Here is a 14574-nt window from a genome sequence, read left to right as displayed (position 1 = left end):
GTACAATTGTACACATTAAATGTTTCTTGAGCAGCAGATCAGCATATTAGAATGATTTCTGAAGGATCATGTGACACTGAAGACTGGAGTAATGATGCTGAAAATTCAGCTTTGATCACAGGAATAAATTACTTTGTCAAATATATTCAAATAGAAAAAAGTTATTTTAAATTGTAATAATATTTTACAATATTTCTGTTTTTACTGTATTTTTAATTAAATAAATGTAGCCTTGGTGAGCAGACGAAACTTCTTTTAAAAACATTAAAAATCTTAGTGGTTCCAAACTTTTGGACTGTACTGTAAATGTCTGAAATGTAGCTAGTTTATGCAGCTTGTTTCTAAGAAATAGAGACGAGCTCACGGAGTCATGTAAGATAATCCGTCAAGTCCTGTCCCAATAAAGATGTAACTTTGCATGAATTAAATAATACAGCCATGAATGAGCACATGTTGGAAATAAAAGCGCTGAATTTAATTCTCTCTCCTTTGTCTATGTTCATCATTCGTCTCGTGAAGTCGTCTGCATTTTGCTGTTCATGCTCAGGAAATGCTGCACGGCCAACACATGTAACTTTCAACAAGATTCACTTGTTTAAAACACCGTAATTTACTATATAACCATTAATTCGCTAATAAACATCCAAATGTAAACAACCCTATGGAAATTAATTATTTGTTATCTCCGCAAGAGATCGCAGTTTGAGTATAGTTCAGTGTAAATGCATAGATAAACAGCGCTTTCATAATCTAAAACGACAAAAACATAATAATAATTCTGATATAACATACCAGTTGAGAAATACAATAAAATACGATGTTTAGTTTGTTATATTCCAATATTCCAGAGATTATTATTCAGTTATTTAACATCATGCAGCAAATTATTCTTCACTCTTTAGCCTATTAAACAGCTTATAAATCTACTAAAACTTAAAATGAAATATTGCATTTCTGCAAAGTTTATATGATTCCTGTCTTTAATTTACTTTCTCCATTTGAAAACAGACATTCTACATTTATTTTGCCTATTGTTAACATTAGTGTTACTGCTGAGGCTTTTTATAAATAAAATTATTTTTGTAATATAAAGATTCAAATTAACAAAATTTATTGGTGTATAAATAAGATTTGTTTTCTATGCAAAGAAGGAGTGATTGTTATAAATAAAATGGTTTGTTCAGTTCAGTGGTGTTGTAATCGTGTCAAAAACAGAAGTATAACTATCGGTTCTGCATATCGGTTATTGGGCACATAAACACAAATTATCGGTATCGGTTCTAAAAAAATCAATATCGGTCGATCACTATACGTGAATAGAACTTCAAATTGTAAAGGTAGTTTTGTAGAGGTGGTCTATTATTGTTCCAAGCAATCAGATAATAATCTACACCTGGTTCATATTTTGACTTCACACATTACGGAACAGCATAACGGAACAGCAGAAATATACCGGCACGTGTCTATTATCTGTATTTAACTGCACCACAAAAAAAACCTGATTTCCACTCTGTGTCCGAACTGGGGCACTTGAGAGCGGTTGAGAGTTTGTTATGCAATGTCTGTTTAGCAAGGTGTCAGAAAGAGAATCACTACACAGCATTGAACTCAATGCCTTCTCTTCCCAGAGTGTCCTGAAGTGCTCTGGAGTGGGAGGGGCTGAAGGACGCATGGACGTGCACGTTATGTAAGCCTTCAGATCAAGAGTCCTCCTTCACAGAAAAGCAGCTACCGTGGTGGTACCATGGTACAGTAATGGTATCAGATGGTAATACTATGGTATTTTGATGTATAAAAAAATACTTTTTTAGTATGATGGTATTTGTCCAAAAATTGCATCATCTTGGTTTACAAAAGTAATATAAAATAAAACAAATTTGAATACCATTGTTAATGCTGGAAGTGAGCTGTAGCTAAAAATGATCAAATGCAAGGAAACCAAAGAGAGAGAGACTGTTGTATATTGTAAGGCTTATACCCATAGTTCTGTAAGGCTATATATGCTTTTAATCAATAATAATTTCCATGCAAAAACTGAACACCCCTAGAAGCTGCCACGAGTCCATATATAAGAGACGGTTCACGTGAGGTTTCCATACAATAATAAAGCAGATGGGATCGGATTGAGTCTTGAAATAGATCCTCTCAACAGCAGCAGGTAAATGCCACTGTTTCTCCTGCAGAGATGAGTCACAATCCAGCAAGACAACCCCACCCGAGTCAAAGGAAAGATTTCTGGAAGTCAAAACAAAGCCACAGCTACAGAAGAGCACAAACAGGGTGAAACCACTTTTAGAGGAGCTCCAGTCAAAAAACAACACACACACACACACACTGGGTTTCCATGTTTTATGGGGACTTTCAATAGACATAATGATTTAATATTGTACAAAACTGTATATTCTATCCCCTAACCCTAAACCTACCCATCACAGAAAACTGTCTGCATTTTTACATTTTCAAAAAATATCACTTAGTATGATTTATAAGCTGTTTTACTCATGGGGAACAAAAATGTGTCCACAAGAACAAGGATTTTGAATATTGCCATCTTTGTGGGGACATTTTGTCCCCATAACGTAGGGTTTACCAGGACAACACACAGACACAGATTTGTTTTGCTATCTTAGTGAGGCCATTCCACAGGCGTAATGGTTTTTATACTATACAAACTCTACATTCTACCCTCCTACACTACCCCTACCCCTAAACCTACCCATCACAGAATTTTAAATAGGAGGAATGTCCTCATATTTCATGTTTACTTCATAATACCAGTGTAATTCCCATGTCATTATACAAATTTGTGTCCTCATATATCACAAAAATGTGTGCACGCACACACACACAAAGAGAGATAGAGAACCAAACCCTTTCATTTTAAAGGGTTAGTTCACCCAAAAATTAATTACTCACCCTCATGTCGTTCCAAACCCGTAAGACCTTCTTTCATCTTCAGAACACAAATTAAGATTTTTTTTGATGAACTCCGAGAGGTTTATGACTCATCTATAGACAGTAATATAATCAACACTTTCCAGGTCCAGAAAGGTACTAAATACATTGTTAAAATAGTCAACGTGACTGCAGTGGTTCAACCTTAATGTTATGAAGTGACGAGAGTACATTTTGTGCGCAAAAAACAAAACAAAAAGTCAGCATTCTGACGTAGAACCTGGAAGCGCTGGACGTACACAACGTATGAGAATGACACAGAAGAGAACATATTGTTTTTTTGTTTTTGGCGCTCAAAAAGTATTCTTGTCACCTCATTACATTGATGTTGAACCACTGCAGTCACGTGGACTGTTTTAATGATGTCTTTAGTACCTTTCTGGACATTGAAAGTGGTGGTTACATTGCTGTCTATGGACGAGTCATATACCTTTCGGATTTCATCAAAAATATCTTAATTTGTCTTCTGAATTTTTTCCTTTTAGGGTGAACTAACCAACCCTTTAAGGTCCTAAAAACAGTGCTTACATTTGTCTGTAACTCTAAGAATAGTAATACAGTTAATTAAAGGTCCACCAAACTGCTGGGGCATTTTTTCCCACAATGTTTCCCACAATGTCTTTTCAAAAGATGTAATATAAGTATAAGGTGTCCCCTGAATGTGTCTGTGAAGTTTTAGCTCAAAATACCCCATAGATTTTTTTTAAATTAATTTTCTTAACTGCCTATTTTGGGGCATCATTAACTATACACCGATTCAGAGTGCGGCACCTTTAAATCTCGCGCTCCCTGCGCTCTCGAGTTCTTGAGTATAAGTGCAGTTGAACAGTGCATAAACAAAGTTCACACAGCTAATATAACCCTCAAATGGATCTTTACAAGATGTTCGTCATGCATGCTGCATGCATGCGTCGGATAATATGAGTATAGTATTTATTTGGATGTTTACATTTGATTCTGAATGAGTTTGATAGTGCTCCGTGGCTAAAGCTAACATTACACACTGTTGGAGAGATTTATAAAGAAAGAAGTTGTGTTCATGAATTATACAGTCTGCAAGTGTTTAAAAATGAAAATAGCCTCCGTGAATACAGTAACAAACGATGGTAACTTTAACCACATTTAACAGTACATTAGCAACATGCTAACGAAACATTTAGAAAGACAATTTACAAATATCACTAAAAATATCATGATATCATGGATCATGTCAGTTATTATTGCTCCATCTGCCATTTTTTAACTATTGTTCTTGCTTGCTTACCTAGTCTGATGATTCAGCTGTGCACAGATCCAGACGTTAATACTGGCTTGTCTAATGCCTTGAACATGGGCTGACATATGCAAATATTGGGGGCGTACATATTAATGATCCCGACTGTTACATAACAGTCGGTGTTATGTTGAGATTCGCCTGTTTTCCGGAAGTCTTTTAAACAAATGAGATTTATATAAGAAGGAGGAAACAATGGTGTTTGAAACTCACTGTATATCATTTCCATGTACTGAACTCTTGTTATTCAACTATGCCAAGGTAAATTCAATTTTTGATTCTACGGCACCTTTAACTATACCAAGATAAAGCAGCAGTGTCATCATTCTGCACCAAGCTGATTTATGAAAAAAAATAAAAACTTCATTAATAAATACATTTTATACTATAATTAATATGTTTAGTAAATATTAAATTATATAATGTTTTACCAGTGTCCAATAGGGGTGGGAGAAAAAAAAATCGATCCATCGATGCATCGTGATTCTCTATCCAACAATTCTGGTTCAAATCTGAGAATTTCTGTCAGGGTTCTGTCACTTCGGTCTAGTTTATTTCTTGGTTTTGTGACAGAGCTCTGACACTCCCGTTCTTGTCGTGTTTTTGTGTGAGCGTACGGTCTCGAGTGTTCTCGGGGCTGTGCGCTCTCTTGTCTGCGTGCCTTGTTTCATGTTGGGAGCGTGGCGTTCGGATCCCGGCACTCGTGTCTAGTTTGGTTTCGGTTTCGTGTCGGGATTCGGACACTCGCGCTCCCAGTCCTGTCTTTATTGTGAGCGCACGGTTTGTGTGTACTTTCACTTGCCGTGCGCTCTTGTGTCATGTTTTGTGTAGCACGCGGTTATTTCCACCTGCCGCGTGCTTTCATGTTGTGTTTTTGTCTTGTGTTGTGTAGCACGCAGTCTGTGTTTCACGGGCTGCGTGCTTCCATGTTGTCTTGTTTTGTGTGAACACGTGGCTTATGAGTTTTCATAGTCACGTGTTCATGTCTCGTCTTGTGTAAGCACATGGCTTGTGATTTGTCTTCATTGGCCATGTGCTTGTGTCTTTGTTTAGTTTGGTGTGAGCACATGGCTTGTCATGTGTTTCTTTGTGCCATGTGCTCTCATGTCTATTGTCTTGACCCCACCCACCTTGTTACCTCATTATTGGTTGATTTGCCCCACCTGTCCTCCCTCGTTACCTGCCTTGTTTGCTCTCCTATTTATTCTCCTTGTGTTTGCAGTCCTGTGCTGGTTCGTTGTCGTGAAATGTCTTATATTCCCTGGTGTTTTCAGTCAGTCAAGCCAAGTCAAGTCCTGTTTTTGTTAAGTCTGTTTTTTCCCCCCACAGGGTAGTTTTTGTTGTATTTTGTTTTAATTTGTATTATAAATAAAGCCCTTATCTTCCCTGCATTTTTGAGTCCTCGCTCCTCCTTCAAATCTGACAATTTCATCATTTATGTCATTTGGAATGCAGCGGGCTTATATATTTAAAATACGAAATTCACTTACAGAAGGCTGCTTTCAATTTTGCTGACGCTTTGTTTGTGAAGATTGCTCACGCATGCGGCTGTGTGCGACTCTGTGTAAGTGGTTTATGTACTTGCGTCTCAAAATGGTTTTATAACACAAAATGAATGTAAACCAAACACAGCCAGTTTTGTCTTAAGGGATTAATTGGACCGGACAAACCACAATACATATTATATTTAAAAAGAGATCCGTGCGTGAATGCAACATTAGATCTCCCGCTGTCATGATGTAACAATCAAACGACAGTAAACGTGAGAAAGAAAATATTCAGATAATCTTAAATACTGAAAGCACTCTTTGTTTATTGCTTGTAATACGTTTTGTTGCTCCTTTTTTATTATTTGCTACTTGCTTATATGTTCTGAAGTTATATTAGTTTAAAATTCTTAACATACAGTTGTTTTTTAAATTAAATTTTTTCAATTTGTATTTATTTTAAAAAGTAGGCCTACTTATTAATTACTTATGTAAATGAAAGGATTTTAAGGTTTTTAAGTTGGCAAACTAATTTATTAAAGGTGCTATAGAGGATGTTTTCGACGACTGAGAATCCAAAGACTGTTAGTGAGTTTTTGAAATGAGCGCATGCGTAAGAACAACCCCCCTCCTTCACAGCTCATTTCAAGGGAACGCCTCCCAAAACTCGTGCAGGAGTATTGGAACACGAGTGTTTACCACCGGCATTCACTGTGTCGTGTTAGTGGATTCATTATGTCGGACTCACCGCAGGTAACTCATAATCTGCAGTTGTTACTCCTGTCTCCGGACAAAAACAGTGCATGCGGCGCCTGTGGAGTGTGGAAAGTTACTGGAGCGCACAGCCGCACTCGTCTCTCACAAGGAACGTAATGGCAGTGATTGACAAGCCAATCGTTTTTGCGATCACGTAAACTATTGGCTGATGTTTTAAGGCCCTACCTCGTGCACAGATGATGTATATTAATATTATTCCTTTCAGTGCACCTAATAAATAGTCTTTTATCAGTTAGTAAAGACAGTTTCAAGTAATATTGCAAAAATGTATAAAACAAAACATCCTCTTTAGCACCTTTAATAAGAAAAAAAAGTAGTTCAAGAATCATTTTGGAATCGGATCGTGACTCCCAGAATCAGAATTGGATAGGATCGTAAGGTGACTAAAGACTCCCACCCCTAGTGTCCAATCACAAAATCTGGTCAGAACTGAGTGATAAGCAAAGTTTGTGTACTGCCATTTAAAGAGTAACTAGTAGTAAAACTCTCCCCATAGTAACAAGCCTGGCACAAACAAACTTTTTTTGAAAGAAATTAATATTTTTATTCAGCAAGAACACATTCAATTGATCAAAAAGTTCAAATTAAACTGATACAAAATATTTTTATTTCAAATAATGCTGCTCTTTCTTCTTCAAAAAAAAAAAAAAATCCTGTATCACGGTTTCCACAAAAATATGAAGCAGCACAATAGTTTTCAACATTGATAATAATAGTAAGAAATATTTCTTGAGCATCAACATATCTGAATAATTTCTGAAGGATCATGTGATACTGAAGACTGGAGTTATGATGCTGAAAATTCAGCTTTGATCACAGGAATAAATTATGTTTTAAAACATATATTTTAAATTATAATATTTCACAATATTTCTTTTGTACTGTATTTTTGATCAAATAAATTCAGCCTTGGTGAGTAGAAGACACTTCTTTCAAAAACATTCAAAAAGCCTATACTGACCCCAATCTTTTGAGCGTTAATGTGAATGTAAACTGCCATTTGCAAACCACTTTACTTCCATAATCCATTGTGTTTCATACTTAATAATGCCTTTTACCAGTGACTGTAGTATATTCACAACATAGCATCACCTTTTCTGCCTTATTGCTTAAAAGCATAGTTCACCCAAAAATGAAAATTCTGTCATAACTTACTCCTTCTCAAGTTGTTTCAAACCTGTACATATTTCTTTTTTCTGCTTAACACAAATTAGTATATTTTGAAGAATATGGGTTACCAAACAGTTGATGGACCCCATTAACTTCCATAGTATGGAAAAAAATGACAACAACTTTCAGATTTTTCATTTTTGGGTGAACTATTCCTTTAAGTATATCATCCATTTATCAAATACAGCATATTGACCACTGTCTTTATCCACGTAAGGATTCCATGATGTACGTCACAGATGCTTTTTTCAGTTACGCCATCATGGCACGAGTTTTATGACCAAAGAGAGAAGATCTAACATTCACCAGCATTCTCCACTCCAAATGAGCTCCATTAATATTTTAATATTTTAAGAACTGTGATATTTTGGGAGAAAATTGAAACTGCCATGACCTCCTGGCCATGAAAATTAACAACCCGCTCAATATGCCATCTCTTCTTTCCACACACACACACACACTTACAAATTCTCCATTTCTTTTTCTCACAGGTTAGCACATTAAGAGCTGCATAGACAATTGTCCCCGTTAATGCCATTCAAACCTTGTCTGTAAACTTCCGAACAGAAGAATTTGGAGTAGGTATCTAAGGGTGTCACATTTGATAGGCTGACTATAAAGACAAATGAGCTTATATGGTGTGAGCAGAACAAACTGAAGAATTTGGGTCACTCATTACAGAGGAAATTAATTGATGTAACGATGCTGACATAGATTTTGAAGTGTGCCATGGAGAAATTCAGTGCGCTTGTCATAACCTAATTTTTCTTTTTGGTGTTTTCGAAAGATTCTCTTAAATAATACATGAAGACGCTGCAGGAGAGATACGGAACTGCCTCCATCTAGCGGCCACGTCTTGAATTACAGCACAAATGAGACGTATAGCTATAATCAGTTATTACACCAGACGGAGGAATTACACAAGTTGTTTAGACATATGTGACAAAACTGATTAAATCAAAAGGGAAATTTCAGACACAAGTGTCCTTGTTACACATGTTACATGTTCTCACAGTAGTAATAACAGTAAATTACATGCAACTAACCCTAAACCATAATTCTAACCCTATAGTAAATGCATGTACTTAATTAATATTACTCAGTACTTAAATGTATAATTACACAGTAAAGCTCCGGTGGAAAATTATTAGCTAACGCTACTGTTTTTGAGGAGGTAGATTTTGAGGTGAGGGGACTGACAAGGCAGAAGGTAAAGTGGTCCACCGTTCTATCAATAAGCAGACCTGCCAACCTGTACGCAATTTGCATAGCGGATACGCATTTTGACTTCAAAGTACGCTGGTACGATTTGTCACTCTAACTACGCAAAAACCTGCTGACGCCCCTGTGCACGCGCAGTCCTCAAATCAAGCAACCGCAAAAGAAGAAGAGTTCAACCAATCATAGCGCTAGGTTCTTCCCCCAAATAGCAAGTGGGGATGATTGACAGATGCGTAAAGTCTATCATTAAAAAGAGACTGAAAATCGACACCAATAAAGTTTCCCGCTCGATCCCTCTTCAAAATAATACTTAGTAAGGAGGCCATAATAATTTTTGACTCATGACTGAAGTTTCTCCAGCTCTCCCTAGGTTGGCAAAAAAAGCATCTCAAAATGCATCAGATTGATGCTTTAAAGTATGGAATATTTAAATATTTCTTCCAGGGAAGCATGCCCCCGGACCCCCCTAGAGGGGTAATATCCTTCTCACCTTTTTCACCCCTGACCCATTTTCATGCCTGTAGATAAGAAGATTCACATGTTGTCAAAATAAGCCAGCTGTTGAAGTCACTTCCCCTGGTCACACTACACAACCTCAATAGCTACTAAAGCAGAGACCACTCCAACAACCCCACAGGAATACATAATGACAGAAACAACACGCTGGCATCTGAATGATTATGGACGTGCTGATTGATGAAGCAGAGACTTACCTGTCGTTTGATGAAGCTGGAGGTGGTGTCAGACGAGGTGCTGCCATCTGAGCGTTTAAAACGACCCTTGCGCTTCGGCAACTTTCGTGGTAGCTATATAGAGACGACCACATCAAAACAAACAGTCACCCGGTTAAAGTAACATCAGACACAAGATGCCTTGTCTGCTCTTCATAAAACAGGTGCTGTAGCTGGAAAACTGGGCTAGGACACCAGATGTACTGTATGAGTTTCTGCAGCTGCAGTAGATGAATGTTCACATCATAGCAAATGGGTCTGGAGTAACTGTAAGCTCTTTTAATAATTGAAAGTACTAGTAAAATCTTATAATAAGACATAGATATAATATTGTACCTTATCTAGTCATCAGCTCCTAAATACCTTTGATGTAAGTTCTCAAGATGCAGTCTTAACATAGTGGCTATATTTAGGCAACTGCCCCCCTAGTCTACGCTACAGGTACAATATCTTTCTTGTTCAGAACCAAATCTTTTTATTTATGGTATCGGCAGTGTTGTGGGTAACTCATTACAAGTAATGCAAGTTACGTAATCAGATTACTTTCAAGTAACATATTACTTTTATATTTACAACAAAATATCTGAGTTACTTTTTCAAATAAGTAACTCAGGTTACTTTGTTTTCCCATTTATTGACTGACAGCTCTCCTGTTTCCATGTTGACAAAAATCAGGAGTAAGTACAGAGATATTGTGTGCACTGTGTAAACAAGATGGTTATTCTAGACTAGTTCTGGGCTAAGGCCACATCCACACGAAGCCAGAGCTTTCCCTATCCTATCTTTTTTTCCTCACTCTAAAAAAAAATTACGTATACACGGCGTCGTCTCAAGAAATATCTGCGTACACACGAAACCACTGAAACGACTCAAAACGATGTAGTATACATGCCAGACCAGTATGTGGCGCTGTAATTCTGCCACAGAGATACACTAAAAATGGAGAAGAAGACGGAGCATGCGCATAAAGCTTGCGCGCTGAATACAAACTTTAGTAAAGCTAATAGGCTGAGTAGCTTCTGCAGCACGAACACAAGCATGTAGTCCGCTATTGTTGCTGTAAGATGATGTAGCGATGTCTGACTAGGGTTGAGACGTGGGGTGATGACATCGTTTCAGAAAAAAAAGGATTGGCCGTACACACGAAAATGATTTATCCACTCTGGGACCCGGGATAAACAAATAGCGTTTTCAGGCTTCCAAAACGGCGGATCTGTCTGGACTAAATGGCGATACGATACAACATTTTTACGTATACAGCTAAACGCGTCTCCGTGTGGACAGGCTCTAGTTGTGAGCATACATTTACTCATTTACTTCTTCTCCTGCATCCTATTCTTCTGTATTCCAGAATGGCAGCACAGCTGAAAGGCTTGTTTGTTTGAACTGCGCCCTCTACAGTGCAGGCGTGAATTTACATTTCCTTCAGCTTGAGGCTTATTAATTTAAAGGAACACTCCACTTTTTTTGAAAATAGGCTCATTTTCCAACTCCCCTAGAGTTGAGTTTTACCATTTTCGAATCCATTCAGCGTAATAATCAAGGAACTTTGCTGCCGTACCATGGGTGCAACAGGCGCAATGATATTACGCACCGCCTAATATCATTAATAATATCATTGCGCTTGCTGCACCCATGGTACGGCAGCAAAGTTCAATGATTATTACGCCGGAATGAGAGAATAGTTCCTAGACATATCAGCCTAGAAAATCGCAACTTTTCATTTTCCACCGGTCTTAGTACATGATGTAACTACATAAGAGACAAGTTTTAAATAGGAAAAATATCTAAACTCTTTGGTTAATTCTGAGCGAGATGCTAACGGTCTAATCAGATTCAATGAACTATGCTAAGCTATGCTAAAAGTGGTACCGCCAGACCCGGAGATCGGCTGAATGGATTCGAAAACGGTAAAACTCAGCTGTTTAACTCTAGGGGAGTTGGAAAATGAGCCTATTTTCAAAAAAAAAGTGGAGTGTTCCTTTAACTTTTTGGCCTTTTTTACATTTACCAAAAATATAACTTTTTTGTTCTTATAAAACAAACAAACAAACAGACCAGTAACTCAAAAGTAATGTAATGCATTACTTTCCATAAAAAGTAACTAAGTAACACAATTAGTTACTTTTTTAAGGAGTAACGCAATATTGTAATGCATTACTTTTAAAAGTGACTTTGCCCAACACTGGGTATTAGACAATATTTCTGTTGGAAAATCCAACCTGATCGCACAGGAATACGCAGCTATGAGCTGGAAATTTTATATGAATTCATACGCTGTGAATTATATGAAAACATACAATTTTTAGGAAAAAAGTAAGCATGAAGGTCCACCCCTAAACATAACCGTTACTGTGTAACGGCATAGACAGATTGTACTAAAATGTACAAATGAGGTTGTACAAATTCAGCCAAAATGTTGCGAAATTGCCATGAAATTGTGTTGGAAAATCCAGGTTAAGATGGTTGTGTTTTGGAACATGGTCTATGATGGTCATTCTTTGATACAAGCTGGTTATTAGCTTACCAAACGGACACCATTTCCCAAAAATCACCGGTATGACCAGCTGGTATTGTTTCTGGTCCAAGATGGTACCAGCTAATGACTAGCTTCTAATGACCATTTTGGACCAACTAATAACCAACTTAGACCTGCTAAAAACAGCAATCATGTTCAAAAACCCAGCTACTAAATGGTATTTGAAACAGGGGTAGGACAGGTGACCATGGGACTTAGGTTGGCTACAGGTGAGACCCATGCCATGACTAGTGAGGGTTCACCATTTTAATGCCTTTTATCCTTACTAACAAGTAAAAACCGACAGAGAAAAGTGTTTGAACAGTCAAATGAACAGTACAGATGCCTGGCCTGAAGGACAAGGCCTTGGTTGCGGTTGGAAATCTCAGGGCGGAGGAAAAACAGGAATTGGGAGTTTTCGCGGATGGTGGAGGAGCATCAAACATCTTATCAACATCTCGTCTCCGCTCATTAAAAACAACTGCGCGTGTCTGATTAAAGGCGCGATAAAAGCGATATTACACGGGCAGATTGTGTAGCTGTAGCGCTCTGCGGATATATGAAGCGCTTCAATGCACGACTGCTCAACAACAAGTAGCCAAAATTAACCATTTAAGAGAACATATACAAATCCCCCCCAAAGTCTTACCTGGAAATAGTGCGACTGAGAAGCGCTTTCTACACCAGACAGAGGGTCTGCGGAAGATTTGGACATCTTTACTTGCACCATCTATTTGAGAGCGCAGGGAGGCGGGTGCATGCATGCATTGGTGCTTACTGGAAGAAACGGCGATACGAAATACATATGCCTGCCGAGGAAGAAGAGAGTATCACGATTGAACAGTGACTTGAGCGGAATACGCAGAGATCATAAAATATATTCCCTCGCGTGGGTTATCATAAATCAAGATAGTAATACAGGTGTATAAATGCAATGTGTCTGTTTCTTGTGCATGCGCCTTTTGTAATGATGTGTCTCGCGCTACCGTGTGTGCGCTGCGCTCTCTCTCTCCCTCCCTCTTCCCACTCTTTCCCCAGAGCTTGCTATATTTGCCTCTCTTGTACAGTACATGCATGGAGATTAGTCTTCCAGCAATAAAAATTTCCCACTCAAAACTCATTTGATAAAAAAGATCGTAACAGTTCGAGATTACAGTATCTGAGATTTCTCAAATAATCTGCAGTACAACAAATCTGTAATGTGATCATAGGTAATTTAAAGCTGCTGAGAGCTATTTTCTAAAGTAACACGAATGAAATGTCCCACTAAAATAGGTATACTGGAGAAATTACACTTATTTAACACAAATAGGCTCTGTAAATAGCAAGAAAGTAGGTTATTTGAAAGCAGCCCAAGAAATTTAACCAATCAGAAAACGTTAAAGGCACAGTATGTAAAATATTTGGATTAAAATATCCAAAAACTACTAGAACAGTGTTATATATTTTGTGGTCTTGTGTACTTACATTATCCCAAATGTTTCCAAGAATGTTTAAATCCAGAGAAATACGCAATTTTAACCAGGATATGGACCTTGCCCGTGCGTTGCCGTTCAATGACATCATACCCTCGTTACCCACGATTTCTAGTTTTATTTAGTAGAAAACATGGAAACTCCAAAGACACTTTATATTATGTTTTATTATACAGGTGAGCAACTGTTTGGATATGTTCATCAACAGAAAACTAATCATGTTATGTAGCTCAACACAGTAAGTCTTTTTGTTTAAATCTCGTTTTCTTGATTTACCGTGAGTACCATGTTTTACCAGGACTAATATTGATCTAGCTTACTGCAGTGTGCAACAAGTGTCTCATAGCAGCTGCCGAGCGAACGCATAGAGTAGCATTACAACAACTTTCAACACACAAATGTATCTAATATGATAAATCAGCACTGCGTTACCCTATGTACACATGAACGGAAAAAGCAAAAGCTCATCTGCGGCATAATAAAAGCTCCGTTGCTCTCGAGCCCTGTGTTGCATTTGTCTCTCATTAGCAATCGCGGCCTTGTTCCGCTCCAATGGCTTTCAGCCACACCCTGCTTCATACCACAGTAATGTTAATAAATCTTTAATACATTAGCTCATCCATGATGTTTTCCCATCCCGATTCTTTTCCACCAACTGTAGACGTGAAGACAAAACCTCTCGTGTTTCTGCAAAATCAAGGCATCATCAAGCTACACCTTTTTTTTTTTTAATAAGCGACCTCTTGTGGTGAAAACTACATACTGTGCCTTTAAGGCAGCTATCCTTTTTGCAACAATCATTGGCTGCGTCCGAAAACCTATAGGTAGCTGTCTTGCTGCCTCGCTGTATTATAAGAAAATGACTTGTACGGCAGCGTTTGTGCATGAAGGCACCTCATGAAACTGATTTCGGACAGACTTCTAAGGCAGTGTAACAGTTTAATGATCTACAGCAAAATAGCGTGAG

At 37.8% G+C, this 14574-nt stretch overlaps 1 protein-coding gene across 1 annotated transcript in view; it reads right to left on the bottom strand.

Moving 5' to 3' along the window:
- cacnb3a (calcium channel, voltage-dependent, beta 3a) overlaps positions 1 to 12862 on the bottom strand; it is a 56183-nt gene extending 43321 nt beyond the window's left edge. Inside the window, exons 1-2 of the mRNA XM_067370646.1 lie at positions 12782 to 12862; positions 9597 to 9689 (exon numbers count right to left, since the gene is read on the bottom strand). Of these exons, the coding sequence (XP_067226747.1) occupies positions 9597 to 9689; positions 12782 to 12862 (174 nt within the window). The remainder of the gene's footprint in view (positions 1 to 9596; positions 9690 to 12781) is intronic.
- Between the last annotated feature and the right edge of the window lie 1712 nt (positions 12863 to 14574).

Source organism: Chanodichthys erythropterus, chromosome 20, assembly GCF_024489055.1.
Source record: "Chanodichthys erythropterus isolate Z2021 chromosome 20, ASM2448905v1, whole genome shotgun sequence".
NCBI classification, from domain to species: Eukaryota; Metazoa; Chordata; class Actinopteri; order Cypriniformes; family Xenocyprididae; genus Chanodichthys; species Chanodichthys erythropterus.
The sequence above is the reverse complement of the archived record's forward strand: the minus strand, read 5'-3'. Positions and strand labels throughout refer to the sequence as shown.